The sequence below is a fragment of the Cajanus cajan genome, chromosome 3 (assembly GCF_000230855.2).
Source record: "Cajanus cajan strain Asha chromosome 3, NIPB_CcT2T_4, whole genome shotgun sequence".
Lineage (NCBI taxonomy): Eukaryota > Viridiplantae > Streptophyta > Magnoliopsida > Fabales > Fabaceae > Cajanus > Cajanus cajan.
The window spans coordinates 65,550,477-65,567,200 of NC_138519.1; the positions used below are offsets into that span (position 1 = coordinate 65,550,477).

The following is a 16,724-nucleotide window of genomic DNA, read 5'->3' on the forward strand; positions in this document are numbered from 1 at the left end:
ATAATTTATGAAGATTTTGAATTGAAAATAATAAAAATTTAATGGTCGGGACTAAAAAAGATCAATACAAGTATCAAAACTTATATTGATATAAAAAAATTTACATGATTAAAAGATCATTCATGGTAGAAATAACAAATTATAACTAAAAAAAATCCAACTCATTCAAATTCATAACTCATTTAGGAGTTATAAATAAGGTGGTCTGGTAGTTTAAAGAGAGGGATATTAGGTTGGAATAATAAGGAGAAAGTGGGTTCAAATTTTTCCACTAATATAACAACTATCAATTAATATTTACTTATATAGAAGAAAAAAAAATGACAGGTGATGATACTTCTTCAAAAACAAGGCATGAACTTAATTACTGCATGAAGCTAAATCTAGTGCATTAGATTATAGTAGTAATAGTTTCCATATAATCCTAACTTTTGCTGATTGCACTATTGCAGGGGTAATCTTAGCAAATTATAGTGTTTGTGGTAAACTGATAATCTTACCAAAATGCCATCCAGCTTCAAAAATATCCAACTTCATAAAGAAGCTTTACCAATCAGAAACAATAATATCAAACTAATAGTATTTTAGTATGTTCACTGTAAATTAAATATTTATTATATATGTAAAATTTATAATAAATTATATATATAAATAAATATTATATTTTAATATATAAATTATATATGAAATTTGTATCAATGCTTTTAAACATAAATTATATTTTAAATTTATAATAAACAATTTATATTATAACACGATATTATTTTTATTTATTAATATTTTACTTAAAAAAAATATGAGAATTTGATTTATAATTAATTGTGAAAAATAAAAATTAAATTAAATAAAAAAATTAAAATATTTAAAAATATTCCAACACAAGATAAAAACTCGTTTTTAATATATAAAAATTGATTAAGATCCTGTATAAGCTTGCAATTTACAATTTTACATAAGTTGCATAAAATCTTGGGCCTTCAAAAAAGAAAAGAAAATCTTGGCCCATGAGATATTTAAGAGAAATATGGTCCAAATGTTTCACCGGTTAATATACGAGCTGCAAGCCTGCAATTTATTTGGATGGTAGGAAATTCGTTTCTACCAATATCTAATAAGTCTAAACTCCTGCATAAATAGCTGTAATTTTTACTTGCTATCGTTACACCTTTCAATTACTCAATTACTTTTAATTAGATGATGTTTTACCAATTTTTTTTTTTTTTTTTTTGACATAAGAACAATAGAGTTTTGGTCAAACATCATCTAATTAAAAGTCCTTTTTACCTAAGTCATAAATATAAAATTTTATATTAATCTACAATTATTTGATATCTCATTCATATAAAATAAAATTCATATAATATATATCAGAGGAAAGGAGTTGAGTTATATATTCCTATCAAATAAAAAAAAACTAACATAATATATATTTTTTGAAATATACTAAAAATGAATTACTTTTTTATTATTGTTCAATTTTAACAGCGGGTTTGACATTATTACAATGCTTTAAGCATGCAAAATAAACATTAAACTGCAAGAGAATACAGTCTCTCTCAATTTGAAATTTTCAGGTTAAGAAATAAAGCGATTATAGAAGGTCAGCTTACAAAGAGTGGTTCCGGTTCCACTTTTCGTCTGATCCTGAAAGAAAATTTGACAGAAAAAAACAAGTGTTAAGCAAAATCAACCCAGAAAACACTACAATCCATAGGCTCCTCTTGTATAGCTGGGCTACGTGGATGACTCTAAGAATAAAGAGGTATCATGCGGTGGTTAGTCCTTCATATAGTGATTTGTCTTTGATATTTTAGGAAGTGCAAGGGTGCAAACCATTGGCAAAATGGTTTATTCATTAACACCACTCGCCAAATAAATTACAAACTTGTGACATTTGGCAAAGTTTTCTTGTATTTTTCGTCACAAACATGGAACACCTACCATTTTCATAAAACAAACAAGTGTTTTGCACTTGCAAGTATCTATCATTATGATCAAGAAAAACTTAGAACTGATGGTACATGCAAAAGTCTAAAAATGATGTAAACTCAGACAGATGTAGGTGGCAAAGAATACAAATTACTAAACACACAACTCAGGCAGAAATTAAAGTGGGCATTGTGTAAGAGATTCAATCAAGGCAGAGGTGAATAGTGTATTATTAATATGATCATATAAATCAGAGATATCTTTTAGTAAATAAACCTTTCAATTATAACAAAGCTCCTAAAAGTGGAAAAAAGTGCTAATAAACAAATTGCTCCCATGATCTAAACTCACCAATTTTCTGGTGCCCATTTGCAGCCAACCGTATCCACCACATGCAAGCTGTAGGCATGTCTTGATTTTGGAGACTGGTTTTCAAAGCTGTCATTTGCATAGACAATCAAACAAGGGTGAATTATCAGGAATTCACCTTCAAAGGCAACTTTATTTATATTCTTCATGATACACAAAATCTGGAGAGAATTGTTTGAACAAACCTTTGATGGATAAGATCCCCATGAATGACAACCAGAGACCCAGCTTTTACTTCAACAGGAACAAAATCTTTTTGATCATAAGATGGTGATGGTCGATCAAATTTGACACCATCTTCATCTCTTAGGAACCTTCTAACAAGCCCATCTACAGGAAACAGAGAATAAAAAAGAAAAGAAAAAACATTAGATCAGATGAACCAAGCAAAGGATAAATGATTCAGGTAAGAAATAAACCAAAAGGTAGGAAAAATATACTTTTGTGAGATCCAGGAATTGCCCAAAGGCAACCATTTAATATGTTTGCATCTTCTAGGGCCAGCCATAGCCCTGTGCACGTTTGTGGTTCAGTATAAAGAAAGGAGTTATCCTGGTGTGGCACTACTTCACCCCCAATGCCCGGTTGCTGTTAGATCAAAATTTCATCACCGTGTAATGATAATGAGTAATGACCATAACCACAATTTTTATCACACTTGGAATTTCAAATACTTAAAACAAGCAAGTTCTTATGCATAAAAATAAACTATAATTGCAGCTTCCATCAGTCAACGAAGTATACAACTGCGCTAACTAAGGTGAGGCCAAAGAAACACAAGGTTCTTCTCATTCATTTTAAAATTTAATACATTTTAAAAAGAAAATTCGTAGCATGCATACAAAACTCCCAAAAAAAACCAGGTCTGAGCCCAAAATACTCATTATAACATGATTAAAAAAAATCAACCAGCCTTAATATGTTAACTACTTATAATAGAATGGGTGGGTACTCAAGTTCAAACCACAGCAATGTTGAAATAACCAACCCAAAATATATCTATAATGTATCCAAAAGACAATAAAATAATATCAAATTCAAAAGTATGCAAATAAGAAAACAAACTTTAATGGTAAATCAAAAGCAACTTTAACTAAGTTTGAATATCAACAAAACCTACGTTCAAGAGTCATTCAAAATTTAACAAGATATGTCAGTTTCAAAGAAATATATAAATTCTATTCTCCGGTGAATAGCTCAATACCAAAAATTTCCACGCATTAAACCACCATAACACTACATTTTCCAAGGATAACAATATTAAAGTGGGGAAGGTGATTTTTCCAAATCGGAATACAAATATAAGAGCCAAATTACAAAGAAAAAGAACACATCCATGACGTCCAGCTGATTCACATATCTATTGCTCATACATAATGACACAACACAATGTATTGAACTTAAGTTATTTCAACTATATGATCAGCAACTGAATGTAACAGAGACAGAAGAAAAACACACCTTAAATATATACATGGACTGCATGACTACAGGTCTCTTGTAACCTAAGGAGTGCATCAAACTTGAAACTTTATCAGAAGAAGAAAACTTCTTGAATGCCGGCTCAATCTCATGTAGAGCTGCACAAAATCACAGCACACCCCCAGCCCACAAAAAAGAAAGGTTAGATTCAAAGAAAAATGAATCAATTTAAAAGTAAGAATGCTACTCTCACAGCTCATGCATTCACAAGTCAGCACAGCAGCACAGGTGATTCCATTCCATCAAAGTTAAAAGACTAAAAAGTTTATAAACTGAGAATAGTGCACCCGCGGTCATAAACTAACTAATGGTCTATTTGGATAAATTTTTCCAGGAGTACTTCTAAGAGAGAGAAATATGAAAAAATGAAATAAGCTTTTTAATAAGCTAAAATTGGCACATAACTTAATTTGTAGATGTTCTCTTATTAGATCTTCCAAAATCTTATTTTTAACTTATGTATAAGCTAATTTTAGCTAAAGGAGAAGCTTATTTCATTTTTTTTCTTATTGTCTCTCAAACTAGAAATGCTTTCGGAGACTTATACCCAAATAGGCCCTAATTCAACTACATGATATGTGAATAGAGAGTACTCTACACCTACTTGCACAACACATACAAGCAGCTTCTTAGATGTTTTTTGTGTTGTTTTCTAATCAAAATTAAAGTTTCACCTTGATAACCTACACTATCTTTAATACAAATCTTTATTATGCAGATTATTGAAGTAAAAATCTATTTCTAGTGGGAGGACAACACCAAAAGCATATAAACAATAGCATCTAAATTTTATCCTTTCTACTTCAAAGTGAGAGATGAAATATCAGAGTCTAAAAGGCTCACCGTGGCCAACTTTATTAATGGACAGTTGCTTCGGCTGCTTTAAGTTACCATCATCACCAAAAGCTTTCTCTACCAAAAGTGAAAAGGAGAAAAGATTAAACTAAAATGAACCCCAAATACTCTAAAACTGAAAAGATTAATTTTTTCAAATACCCTCGAAGAAGAAAGAAACCCTCTCCACGCTCTCGAAAAAATAATTATCAGTCAACTGTTGCTGAAGAAAAAAAAAAAGCAAAAATAAGAGAACAGAAAAATAGTCCAATTTAAAAATGAGAATTACGAGGAAAAAATAAGGCGCAAGGAGGAACCTGGTTCTTGGTGGAGAAAATAGAGGCGGTGGAAGAAGGGTCAAAGTCATCCACCAACTGCTCCATCCTCTTCATCATGGATTCAATCTCATCGTTACTTGCGAACGATTCAATCACAAGATAACCTGCGACATGTAGTATCAAAGATTTGATTTTGATAGGTTGAGAACTAGGAATTATGCTCAAAACCAAGAAGGGTACCTTGAGAGTTGAAGAATTGGAGCTGTTCGGAACTAAGTATACCCATCTTGTGTTGTGCTTTCTGCTTTGCCTCGCAACGGAAAAGAGTTTCGATTTGCCTAGGAATATGATTGCACTCTCCATTCTCCAAAAGTCGTTTTGGATAATTTATTTCCTCATTAATTAATCATTTGATTATACTTTCAATCTTTATCTTTTAGATTTTACATTTAAAAATTATTCATTTAAGTGTCTGCACTTTCAATTTGGTTTTCGTCATGTCATTAAATAAAATTTAATATTGGTGATCTTTATATCTTTACAATTTTACAATTTTTTGTCGTTTACTATTAACAGTGTTAAAATTTATTTAATGAAAGAAATCGAAACAAAACTAAAAATGATTATTAAATTTTTTTAAATAAATAATTTTTTAAATATAAGAACTAAAAGGTAAAAATTATTGTGCAAGAAACAAGTGAAAAGTTAAATTATAACTTATCTAATTCTTGTATTAAATTAGATCATGTTATTTTGAGGGCAATTAATATTTTAATAATAATAAATTAAAATTTGAATTTATTTTTTAACTATTATTTTAGTTTGTATAATATATAAGTTAAATGTTTATTATATATAATTAAAATTTAAAATAAATTATGTGTATAAATAACTAGTATGTTTGAATATATAAATTATATTTAAAATTTGAATAAGTATGTAAGCCTCGGATTTTCTTCTCTTCTCCCTATTCTTTTTCACTTTCTCCTAACTCTTCCATTCTTATCTTCCTTAAGGCTGAACACTTGAGGAGTGGTGCTCCATAGAGTGAAAATGGGGCTGACAACATTATTGAGCCAAGGTTGCAGAGGAAGTTTCTTCTTCTTCTCCATTTTTTTCTTCTCTCACGGAACTTCGAAATCAAGGTTAAGGAAGCTTCACATTTCTGCACTTTTGGATCAATTTCTAGTTTGTGGAAGTATGAATGGTTGATTGAATGGGTTATGTTGAGGAATCTTTCTGTTTCGGGGTTTTCAGGCCAAATGGTTAATTTCTTGGTTTTGATCTTGTTTTGGTTTGCATGTTGATGTTTTAGGTTGTTTTAGTTGTTCTATATGGTTGTAAATGTTTAGAAATCAGTTGCATGTGTTGGGAATGGTTGAAATGCAGGTTGTGGATGAAAATTGCAAGTTATATATGTGTTGGTTTTAAGCACGTGTCGGGCGCGCATTCATGGCATCGGGCGGGCTTTTGACACAGCCAAATCTCTTTTTTGCATTGGGCACAAAGCTAGTCACATCGGGCAGGAGCTCGAATTTGAGCCTCTGGTTGAAAGGCGTCGGTCGGGCGTAACTTGAGATGCATCGGGCACAATATCAGTAAAGTTGAAGTGTGAGTCTTTACTAAGATCACACCGGGTATGAAGAAGTAAGCATCAAGTGCGATCCTGGTAGAAAGCCACACTCTCTTAAGCGTTAAGCGTGGGAAGCCCTGCGCTGGGCGCAAATGAGATAGAGAGTCTTGGGTTGAATTACGTCGGACGTAAAGATAGTTGCGCCAGGCACAATTTAGAAGTTGATCCTTTGACTTTGGGGCGTCGGTCGCATGAGGAGCTGCGTCGGGCGCCTAAGCACCAAAAGACACTATGTGTCTTTGGCGTTGGGCGTAGGTTGGGTCGCACCGGGCACATATCACACGACCTAGTCTAATACTAGTACATGTGTGTGTTGTCTTTGGTTGACTTTTAATTGATGAGCATGAGTTGTATAGTTTTTGGTTGAGGATGTTTACATGTTTAATGTTGATGATGTTATATTGATGTGTTGTATTAAAGTTGATGATGTTATAATGATATTGAGATGTGTAAGTTATAAGTTATTTATGTTGCAAAGTTGTATGAAAGTTGTTAAGTTGCATAAAGTTAATTAAAGTTGTTTGAAAGTTGTTAAGTTGTTTATTAAAGTTGATACCATGAAGAATATAGTTATAAAGTTGTTAAGTTGAGGACATATGGTTGATGATATATGTCTTATGTTGAGATACATAGTACTAAGGTGAAAGTTGAAAGTTGTTTTATAGTTGAATCCCTTAGTACTATGTGGACAACATGAAAGTAGTCAATCCATATTATGGTTGAAAAACCAAAGTAAGTAAGGTATCTAATTAGAGATGTAGTCTTTGATTAGGTACTAGAGAGGGTGCATGGTACTTGGAGGGCAATAGGTGGACTAACTCTACATGTGGATTGGTGATGCAAACCAAGGTCGTGTTACGCTCATACCCAACCCTTCTACCCTAACAATAGTACTGTACATTCAACTTTAAGTGGCACACTTGAGCAATTAATTATTATTGTCTATACCTAGTTTTCTTCAAAGTTCCTAACGTTGTTCTATACTTGACCTGGCTGAGATAGGTCTAAAGTTGGATTCAGTAGGATTTATGCCACCTAGATTGCTCAACCTCAGTTGTTGGAGATCTCCTAAGTGGTATATGCATGATGAAACTTTAGTTGATGTTGCATATGTTGTTGTATACATTGATGTATGTGTTGTGTTTTAAAGTTAAAGTTGAAAGTTAAATGATTGTATTCTATATTGTTGCTTATTTTATGATGATGTTGTTTTATGATAATTGTTATTGTGAGCTTACCCTAACTATTTTTCCTTGTGGTTAGAATTGCGATGACCATACTTTAATATGCGAGCAGATCAAGGGTAGATGCTTGACAGTGTTGGGAAGGCAAGCTTTTGGCTGTGACTTAGTCAAGGAGTTAATATTTTGTTGTTCATATTATGATCGGCTGCCTAGTTGTTTTGAATAGAATATCATATCATACTCTGAGTTGTATATATGTATATGGGATTTAAAGTTGTTCGTTCTCATTATGTATATAGTTGTCGGGATGTGATATTTTATTTTATGCATGTATCTGTATGGTATGGACTGTGTTATTGATACATTGTTCACTAACGCTATAGACTGTGTGAGACTTGACGGGTCGTTACAAAGTAGATATTTTTAAATACATAAATTATATTTTAGATTTGTGATAAATAATTTATATTGTAACACAAGATTACTTTATTTATTGATAATTTATTTTAAAAAATGTAAATTTAATTCATAAGTAATTATAATAAATAAAAATATGTTACAAATTTAAATATATTTTTAATTCTTCAAATTTAAAATTGATCTTCTTAATTCCTATAATTAAAAAAATATATTTTAACCCTTATTTTGTCTCCATGTGATTAAAGAGAAGATTTTAATAAGATAAATTTTAAGAAATAATTAAAATGAAATAAAAGTTAAGGTATTTATTTATATAAAAGAGTAAAGTTTAAAGATCAGTTGTGATTATATTTGAAATTTGAAGTATCTATTTTTAAAAGAGATAAAGTTTATAGAAATTTTTTTAAGTAAATTTGATATTTGAGTACTCTTTTTTTCATTTTTTTTTTTATAATTTTAACCTTATTTTGTAATTTTAACTATTATTTTAATTAATTGGATTTGAATTTGAATTGAAGTAAGAAGTATTAATCTAATTTGTTAATTTATGATATTATTTAAATTTGATTTAAGGAAAATATTAATTTTGTAAACTTGAGTGATTCACTTCTCATTTATTTTTTATTTATAAGTTAACTGCTTTATTTGTTTAAAAAAATGTTTGAAATAACATCGTATTGAATATGGAATGGATTGATTACTCAAGTTTATATAAAATATTATATATATATATATATATATATAGAGAGAGAGAGAGAGAGGGGGGGGGGGGAGAGAGAGAGAGAGAGAAATTTTTTTTTTTTGTTAATTTCCTTGATTCTCTTCTGAACTTATACCTTGCTTTTTAGGAGATTGAATGTAAAAGAAATAAAATTTACATATAAATATGATAAAGTATGCTTCACTTTTTTAAAAGTATGAAATATTAAAAGAGAAAAAAAATTAGAGGTTTGTGACTTATTGAGTATATTTCATTGCATTTTGTAAGGAGAATATTGCCAAACGAAAATTATTAATATGGTTTCTTAATCAACATTTATTTCTTCAATGGAGCTTTGAAGAAGCGCATAATATTAGAAACATTAGTATAGACTTAGTTATGTAACTAGAGAGCATATACGTAGCGTCTATTTTGCCGTAGAGTATAACACATTTCTCGTTAACCAAAATGATAGGATTTTTTTAAATATTATTAAATGTGATATACGTTGTGTAATTAAATATATACTAGGGCATTGTTGGTGCAGGGTTTTATCATTGTGTGATATGGTATGAAATATGAATGGTGAACTAATTACATCCACTGGTATCATCACCAAAACAATGGGCACCAATGTAAAAGAATAACAAATGCGTACAGCCATACACCTACGTAGCTAACAATGGGACCCTCAATAGGAGGGTCAACAAAATACAAAATTGAAACAGGAACAAAAAAAAAATCTAAAACAGAACAATAAAATAGTATGGCGAGACACCCTGAAATTTTGTAAATGTACAGAGAGCTTGCTACAGCCTTAACACATGAATATCGTAGTCCAGGTAATGTACAGGCAGGGTGTGAAGGAACATGAGTTTTCCCTTTAGCTCTTTAAACAACTTGTTCGATACAGCAGGTGCTCATTCATATATGAAACATGGCTCTGTCAATGTTCTGGTTCTGGAAGAGATTCCCGCAAAGGAACAGTTTCCATTCTGTTCTGAATTGGCATCATGCACAAAAAAGATGCCACTCCATTGAAATTCAATCCAAATAGATAATCAGATCAATGAGACCTTCAACAAAATCCTTTGACCTCCGAAAATGGAGTGTTTGCCCTCCCATCAAATGGAAAGGGGAAAAAATGAAACAATCACAATATCAGAAATACAGTCAGCAGCAAGGCATGCTCACAAAATCGTAGGGAACCGAGACACCATCATATTCTGTGAGTAGATCAAGTTGCTGATGAAGATCTTGAATCATCGGTTCTATTGGCACGGCACATACAATCTGGGCATGGAAAGCTGTATATAGAATCATTCGGTCTTTTGAGCTCAACTCCCTTCGAATCACTATGCGACCTCATGCTAAGCAGTTGACGCTTGAGACTTCTCCATCTGAAGTAATGACAATAGAGGAGGGACATTTAGATATACTAACTACTAAGAAAAAAAATGTTTAGCACTTCCTAATAGCTACAGACCTCTCATTGAACAGTCAGGATTGTATACAATGTCTAAGAACTTAACAGCAGAATTGCCGAGCTATATGATTCTTCAAAAACAAAACCAGGAACTAAACATATTCTATAAAGAGCAATTCTATGAACCAAACATGTTCTACAGACCTCTTAGTTTCAATTGGAGTCAAAGTCAGTTGTGTATAGTTGTAAATGCAAGCGTTGCATTATTCTTATATATAGGATATATATATTTCTTGGTGGCCAAAACATAGCTCAATAACCTAATTTACCCAAGAGTTTTCCAAGTAAATTCCCTCCAGTTCAATATAATAATAATGACATTTTCTTCAAAATAACCTGGTATTGATGCCACTTATCCTGAATTGTAACTATAATTACTTTCAAATTCAATTTCAACAAGACAATATGCCAAGGGACGGGAATTTTTTTGAGGGATATAGGGAACTTATCCAATTTATTCTATCTATCCATGTAAAAATTGAACAAAACAAAATATGCCAATACGTAACATACCCTATATTGGGATTATCAAACAGTAATGCTAACTTCCGCTTATCAGGTTTAATTGTCTTAGCATGTCCCCCGTACAAGTATCTTCTGTGGCCCAGCAGAAAATGAGGGAAGTTGCCACCCTGAGTTGTAACAAACACCTCACTGTGAAGACAAACAGTGTAATCTATGGCAGCCATCCTGGAAGAATAATTCTAGAAGAAATAACTCAAGTCAAAATCATAGCACTAAACCAATGATGGAGTGGACAATTAATATAGAGTACAAATGTAAACCTTAAATGGAGCAAGTTCCTCTTCAGAAGCCAGAGTATCCTTAGTATGCAAATTAGGGAACATTTCAAGTAGTGGAGCCATTGTTTTGTCAGCATTATATATTTTCCCAGATGCCAAAAAGATAGATGTGTTCTTCGTGAAACCCATTCCCCTAAGCATAAGGCCAACCTGAAGAGATGGGTGAAGGCATTGATTATAATTAAAACAAATTCAATTAGGGGTAAAACATAACAAAATTTGTTGCATAGGGAGCACCTTCAAGAAAACTTTGGAAACTTCTAGCTAGACTAGCAATTTCCAAAAAGAGAGAAGCACTCCCAGAAATTTTCTTCCTCGTACAGAATAAAATCACTAGAGCTGTAAGGAGACAATTACCTCTAATGGGGTAAGGGGACACTTCCCATTGATCCTGATTGCCCCTGGACGAATAACTCTTCCAGGTTTTGTAAATTTCCCTTTCCAGCCTCTTTCTCTAGCAGCAACCATGTCTTCTTTCTCCTGTTTTCCACCGTCAAAAACGCAACAAGAGAAAGCAACCATATCCTGCCCATGGTAACCATGTACATCAGTTGCAACAAAGATTAACATGTCAACACTCATAATTAATATTAACATTCATATCTGATCAAAACAAACCTCTTCAAAACGAAGATGTACGGAGACATATTTGCCACCATTAATGGCACTACGTTTTCTCATTCTTTCAACCAAAGTTTCACCTATGGTCAATATAGGACTTGAAAACCGTAAAGCCTCATAATTTGCTAAGCATCTTAGACGCTGGACAACTGGTGGAGCATCAAATGACAATCTATTTGCAAAAGGCGAAATCCTTATAACCCTGCATGAATAAAATTAAGTTCAATATCTACATTAGAGCTCCCAGCCTCCTTATCTCAAGATAATAAACATATTTGATAATATCAACTTTACAGCAAAATTATCTGTTGTTTGTTATGTCCCACATTAAGTAAAGATGGATCCTCATTGTGGTATTTAAGCTATAATATAAGACACTCCCCCCACCCCCCCTAAAACTAATCCAAATGGAAAAGCAGCGAGAAGGAATAGTTACTAGCTGTGAATGAAGCCAGCTATACCATACTACAGCAAAGAGGCTACAACACTACAACATTGTATACTACTCTCTTCTGCCATATACCTGGGACTACTAATTACTCGGTTTAATCGAAAACTATTTATGATCAATAAGAAAATAATTTATACAACAAACAACGTATACTCACTTTTCTTCAAGTAACTTAGGGAGTACCACATCTTTGTAATACTGAATAGATGACCATGCCTTGATCCTGAAATTGTGAACGTTTGTCATGTTGCTGCCAAATCTTTCCATTAGGTACTCAGGAATCTTGTCAACCACCCGTACATCATTTTTTAAGATTTTGATAAAATATTCTTCATCATATATGTCCCTGAATTTGCTGGACACATGAAACATTATAGATCAGTCTAGACTGTACCAAAATGAATACCTTGATCAAAATCATTAAGAACATCAAGAAACTCACTGCAACCAAGAAATTTATAAAGCATAATATAAATGCAAAATATTCCATTTGACAAAACAGCCTACCAACAGCTGTATTCAATACTGGAAATGGATGTTTCCTCTATTAAGGGATGGTCACTAACAAAATATAGTGAGACTTCACCATTTGAATGTTTTAACTCCTTAACTGACACAATAGAAAATCTTAACAAGTAGTTTCAATTCAAATGGTAATCTCTCAAACATTTTGGTAATCCAATTTCATCACCTGATTACAATATCTTGCATTGGATAAAGGTTTTCCACTGTTCTAGTTTTCCTGTTTTGGAGGATTTAATATCCTCTAGTAGTTGTGCTTTACCCCTTTCTCTTTATAAATAATTTTATTTTTCAATTTTTTTTAACAATAGCATGTGGAATATATATATATGACATAATTGAATTAACAGTCTAAAATGTATTAATCTTATGCCAGCATAAGACATTAAGATTTTTCTAGTCCTGAAAAACTTATCGATAGCACAACAAACTAACCTGGGATCTTTCCATATGCTATGATAATGAAAGTTGGGGATCACAAGGGTAGCATTAAGATAGCCAGCCACAGCAACTGCATTGCATACCTACAAAAAATTGATATCATTCACAAAATAAATGAGTTAAGTAAAAATACATTAAGCACACTTTGAATATGTGGAAACACAGAATATACAGAAGGCACTTACTGATGTCCTCTGCTGATTTAACCCACCATTAGCCTCAACATATATGTATCCATTTGATTCAGGTAGGCCTAGCAACAACATAAGAAATATACTTTCATTGTTAACAAAACACAGTACACTGCAAAAGATACAGACATGGTTTCCCATATATATATATATATATGCACACAGACAAAGAAATCACCAACAATATCAGTTTGTGCCTAAGGTATCCCGACAAGAATGGTCCATTTCTATACTTCATACATTAACAGGAAATCAGTGCTTTCAACCAAAAAACAATTACCTCCCAACATTTTTTTCTTTAGATAGAAAATAAAAATTTATTACAGATAAGGGAAAAAATACAAGGGTAAGGAAAAAATACCCTACAAACAAGAAAATACTACACATGACAAAAAAGTTTGTAAAGACTCAAGAATGTAGCAAGGCTGCCCAATCTCCAAATGCGAGTAAGAACATGACCTTGACAGCTCACACAACTGGAGCCGAACACCCAAGAGATGCCATAAACATAAGTTTAGAGGTAAAAAGATGTCATCAACCATCTATCCAAAAGCTAAAGCTGTGATGTGAAGACAAGTCAATGGTTTTATATTATATCTCTAACATGCTCCTTTATACAAGGGCCTGTAGGCTTAAAGTGTCGATAATGTATAGGCTCGTCTACCTTGCACTTTAATTCAAGTTTTATTTGAAGAATAGGGGCAGCAAGGATAAAACTCTAGACAATCTGGTCATAGAGGTCTTATGCCAAATTAGAAATGAATTGAACCTCACTCAACTCCCAAAGCTAGCTCAAGGTGAAGGATTGCCCAAACCTTTTAAGGAGTATTTTGGTCATATTCCTATCCAAATGTAGGACACCTTAACACACCACTTCACACCAAGGACTAAACATCTGATGCATGAAGTTTGCAAGTATGTACATCTATAGGGGGCCAACATCATACTAGATGTTCTCTGAACCATCTATCCCAGAAGCTTAAGCTATTAGGTGAAGACACACTAATGGTTTGTGTGATATCTCTAACAAAAAAAAACATCTTAAAAAATGCAAGCATAAAGCTCCAATGGAAGGAACCAAATGAGTATCAACAAGGAATAGACAAATCAATGGTACCAAAAGCACTATGGAACAAATAATGAGAAAAAGGAAAATGTCATCATTTATTGTGCATCAATACAGATTATGGTATACCTTCTGAAGATCTGTTCACACATGGTTTCCACTCACCACCTCTATATGGACTCTTCCATATTGTTGATATCTGAAAGGAAATTTACTAGCTTGTCACTAAAAGAAAGTAGTCATATAAAAAAAAAAAAAAAACAAACAAACAAACAAATTAAATTGAAAAAATATGAAAATTTGTAAAGTACCATGGAAGAAACCAACAAAAGACCCAGATTTTAAAAGAATATAATAATTACAAAAAGAAAAGGAAAAAAGACATGAATTTTGTCCCAAGTTTTGAACATGGCATCTACCTCCTTTCACCAAATATTACCATCAAACGTGAAATTTTGTCCCAAGTGCATGCATGAATTCTCTGCTTATAAAAAAGACACGTCAATTCTTAATATATACATGATACAATATACATAAGCACATAATTCCCTTTCGTTTATTTTAACAATCATTATTATCATCTCAAAGGAATCCCTTGGAAGTTGGGCCAAGATTAGTTTTTTTATGAAAAAAAAATCTAGTTAGAAGCTAAGCACAGGAACAAGCAGCAAAAATAAATTTGATGCTTCTGCCAATGGTTTTTTCTTCTAGTGCCACCCAGCTTCCTTACCAAGAATCTCATGTTAGGTTTGACCCAATGTGAATCTCAAAGTCGAGCTTAGACCACCATTTCCTATCAAATCACCAGGTCTTATGACCTACCCTTATAACTCGAAAAAAAAAATGGAGGAACTTCGGTACCCAAAATTAAGCACAAAAAAGCAAGTACGGCCATTTCAAATTTTCAATCAACCTTATACAGTATCACTATAGTTTTCTTATACACATTGTTGAAATTCAGTTATCGTATATAAAAGGCGATAATACACTTAACTAACATGCATAACATAAAACATTAACACCTTGTACTCCTATTCATAACGATAATCAAGGTCGAGTTCAAATATATGCAGTACAACTAATACAATCGCGGTCCACCAAAACCCCTAAAATGATAACACTCCCAAGCCCTGACACAACAATAATCCTAACATTGTCAGAAACAATTCATCAAGCAGCTTTGACAATTAGAACAAATTTCCTCTATTCGAATTCCGCAACCACGCAGTTCTAAAGCACACGGTAACTAGAAGAAAATAAAACACATCACAAATCTAACACCAGAAAAAAAAAAACGCATCACAAAAAGCTCTTCCATGGCAAGTCAATCAAATACATTCGAAATCAAGATGCAAAACGAACGACAAATCGAGACGCAAAACGCAGACGCCAGAGGCACATTAGGAAAGGCAAGAGAGCGAAAACGGAGTTCGAAGCGAATTTCCAAATAGCCAGAGAAATCCATCGAAATACGAATAAATGAGAGAGAAAAAAATAGGTAGAGATTTGAAAAGAATCGAACCGCATCGGCGGAGGAATTATCGGAATCCATGTCGAGGCGAAGCTTGGCGTAGAGCTGAGGGCTACGGTAGACGGAGCCGGGCGCAGGGCGGTGCTTGATGACCGGAACGACGTCGAACGAGGCGGTTCCCATGTAGAGGAGCATGCCGGAGATGTAGATGAGAGGAGCGAAGAGGAAAACGCCTTGTCGCCGAAGCAGAACCGAAAGGAACATCCAGCTGAGCCGCTGCGCGGCGGTCCGACCGCCCCCCCGGTTGGGAGAGAACCGCCCGGTCTTGGACCGGCTGTGGCGTAGCCTCGGCGACCGGAGCGGCGACGGCGGCGGCGACGGCGTCGAGTGGCCACTGCTCGGTAGCCGGTTGTACGGGTGCATTTGGGATCAACCTTTCCACATCACAACTCTCTCTCTCTTTCTCTCTTACCGCACCGCAGCGACCGCGATGTAATGTTCCTAGAAAACGACACCGTTTGGGGCTTGATTTTCTGAGAGAAAGAGAGAGACCACGTGCGTTGGCTAATGGCTAGGCTTCTCCCAGGGAAAACGCAATGCAGTCTTTTCTTTTTCTTTTATGGAGAGGGAAGCCAAAGAAAGGCATGCACCTATTTTTAGCTTTTTTTCTTTTTTCTTTTTCCTTTTTTTATTTTATTTTTTTTTTAAATTGTGCGTGCAGGTGCGTCAAGAAAGGTATCGGTAGTCGGTACTATTACTATCTATCACGCATGAGATTGAGCCAACAAAAACTTCATCTGCTTCCTGCAATTTTATTTCGTACCATGATTTTGGATTTTGACC

General features: G+C 33.4%; 2 protein-coding genes and 1 long non-coding RNA gene across 3 annotated transcripts; 1 reads left to right on the forward strand and 2 right to left on the reverse strand.

Moving 5' to 3' along the window:
* Window positions 1-1,439: 1,439 nt before the first annotated feature.
* On the reverse strand, window positions 1,440-5,289 carry PAHX (phytanoyl-CoA dioxygenase (PhyH) family protein). Its single transcript, XM_020346253.3, has 9 exons — window positions 5,133-5,289; window positions 4,932-5,056; window positions 4,777-4,837; window positions 4,624-4,692; window positions 3,760-3,878; window positions 2,739-2,886; window positions 2,484-2,628; window positions 2,281-2,367; window positions 1,440-1,644 (listed from the first exon to the last, which is right to left on the reverse strand). Exons 1-9 carry the CDS (start codon window positions 5,176-5,178, stop codon window positions 1,602-1,604), a joined length of 843 nt encoding a protein of 280 aa, XP_020201842.1. The 5' UTR covers window positions 5,179-5,289; the 3' UTR covers window positions 1,440-1,601.
* Window positions 5,290-5,754: 465 nt separating this feature from the next.
* Window positions 5,755-8,053, forward strand: LOC109787694 (uncharacterized). Its single transcript, XR_002238619.3, has 2 exons — window positions 5,755-6,037; window positions 7,789-8,053. It is a non-coding gene; the product is annotated as an uncharacterized LOC109787694 (long non-coding RNA).
* A 1,311-nt stretch (window positions 8,054-9,364) lies between these two features.
* Window positions 9,365-16,520, reverse strand: LOC109787701 (O-fucosyltransferase family protein). Its single transcript, XM_020346252.3, has 10 exons — window positions 15,933-16,520; window positions 14,540-14,609; window positions 13,339-13,406; window positions 13,148-13,236; window positions 12,348-12,545; window positions 11,737-11,941; window positions 11,476-11,643; window positions 11,101-11,268; window positions 10,829-11,019; window positions 9,365-10,229 (listed from the first exon to the last, which is right to left on the reverse strand). The coding sequence occupies exons 1-10, from the start codon at window positions 16,302-16,304 to the stop codon at window positions 10,067-10,069; spliced, it is 1,692 nt and encodes a 563-aa protein (XP_020201841.1). The 5' UTR covers window positions 16,305-16,520; the 3' UTR covers window positions 9,365-10,066.
* Window positions 16,521-16,724: the final 204 nt, after the last annotated feature.

Excerpts from the sequence above, each read along its gene's own strand:
- PAHX (XM_020346253.3), bottom strand. The coding sequence starts at position 5,178 with ATGGGTATACTTAGTTCCGAACAGCTCCAATTCTTCAACTCTCAAG. Across the intron at positions 2,887-3,759 it reads AGTCCATGTATATATTTAAG|CAACCGGGCATTGGGGGTGA; the intron begins GTGTGTTTTTCT and ends TTGATCTAACAG. Across the intron at positions 1,645-2,280 it reads AAATGGGCACCAGAAAATTG|GATCAGACGAAAAGTGGAAC; the intron begins GTGAGTTTAGAT and ends ATTTTCTTTCAG.
- LOC109787701 (XM_020346252.3), bottom strand. The coding sequence starts at position 16,304 with ATGCACCCGTACAACCGGCTACCGAGCAGTGGCCACTCGACGCCGTCG. Across the intron at positions 13,407-14,539 it reads TGTGAACAGATCTTCAGAAG|GCCTACCTGAATCAAATGGA; the intron begins GTATACCATAAT and ends TGTTGTTGCTAG. Across the intron at positions 11,942-12,347 it reads CCTAAGTTACTTGAAGAAAA|GGTTATAAGGATTTCGCCTT; the intron begins GTGAGTATACGT and ends TTATTCATGCAG.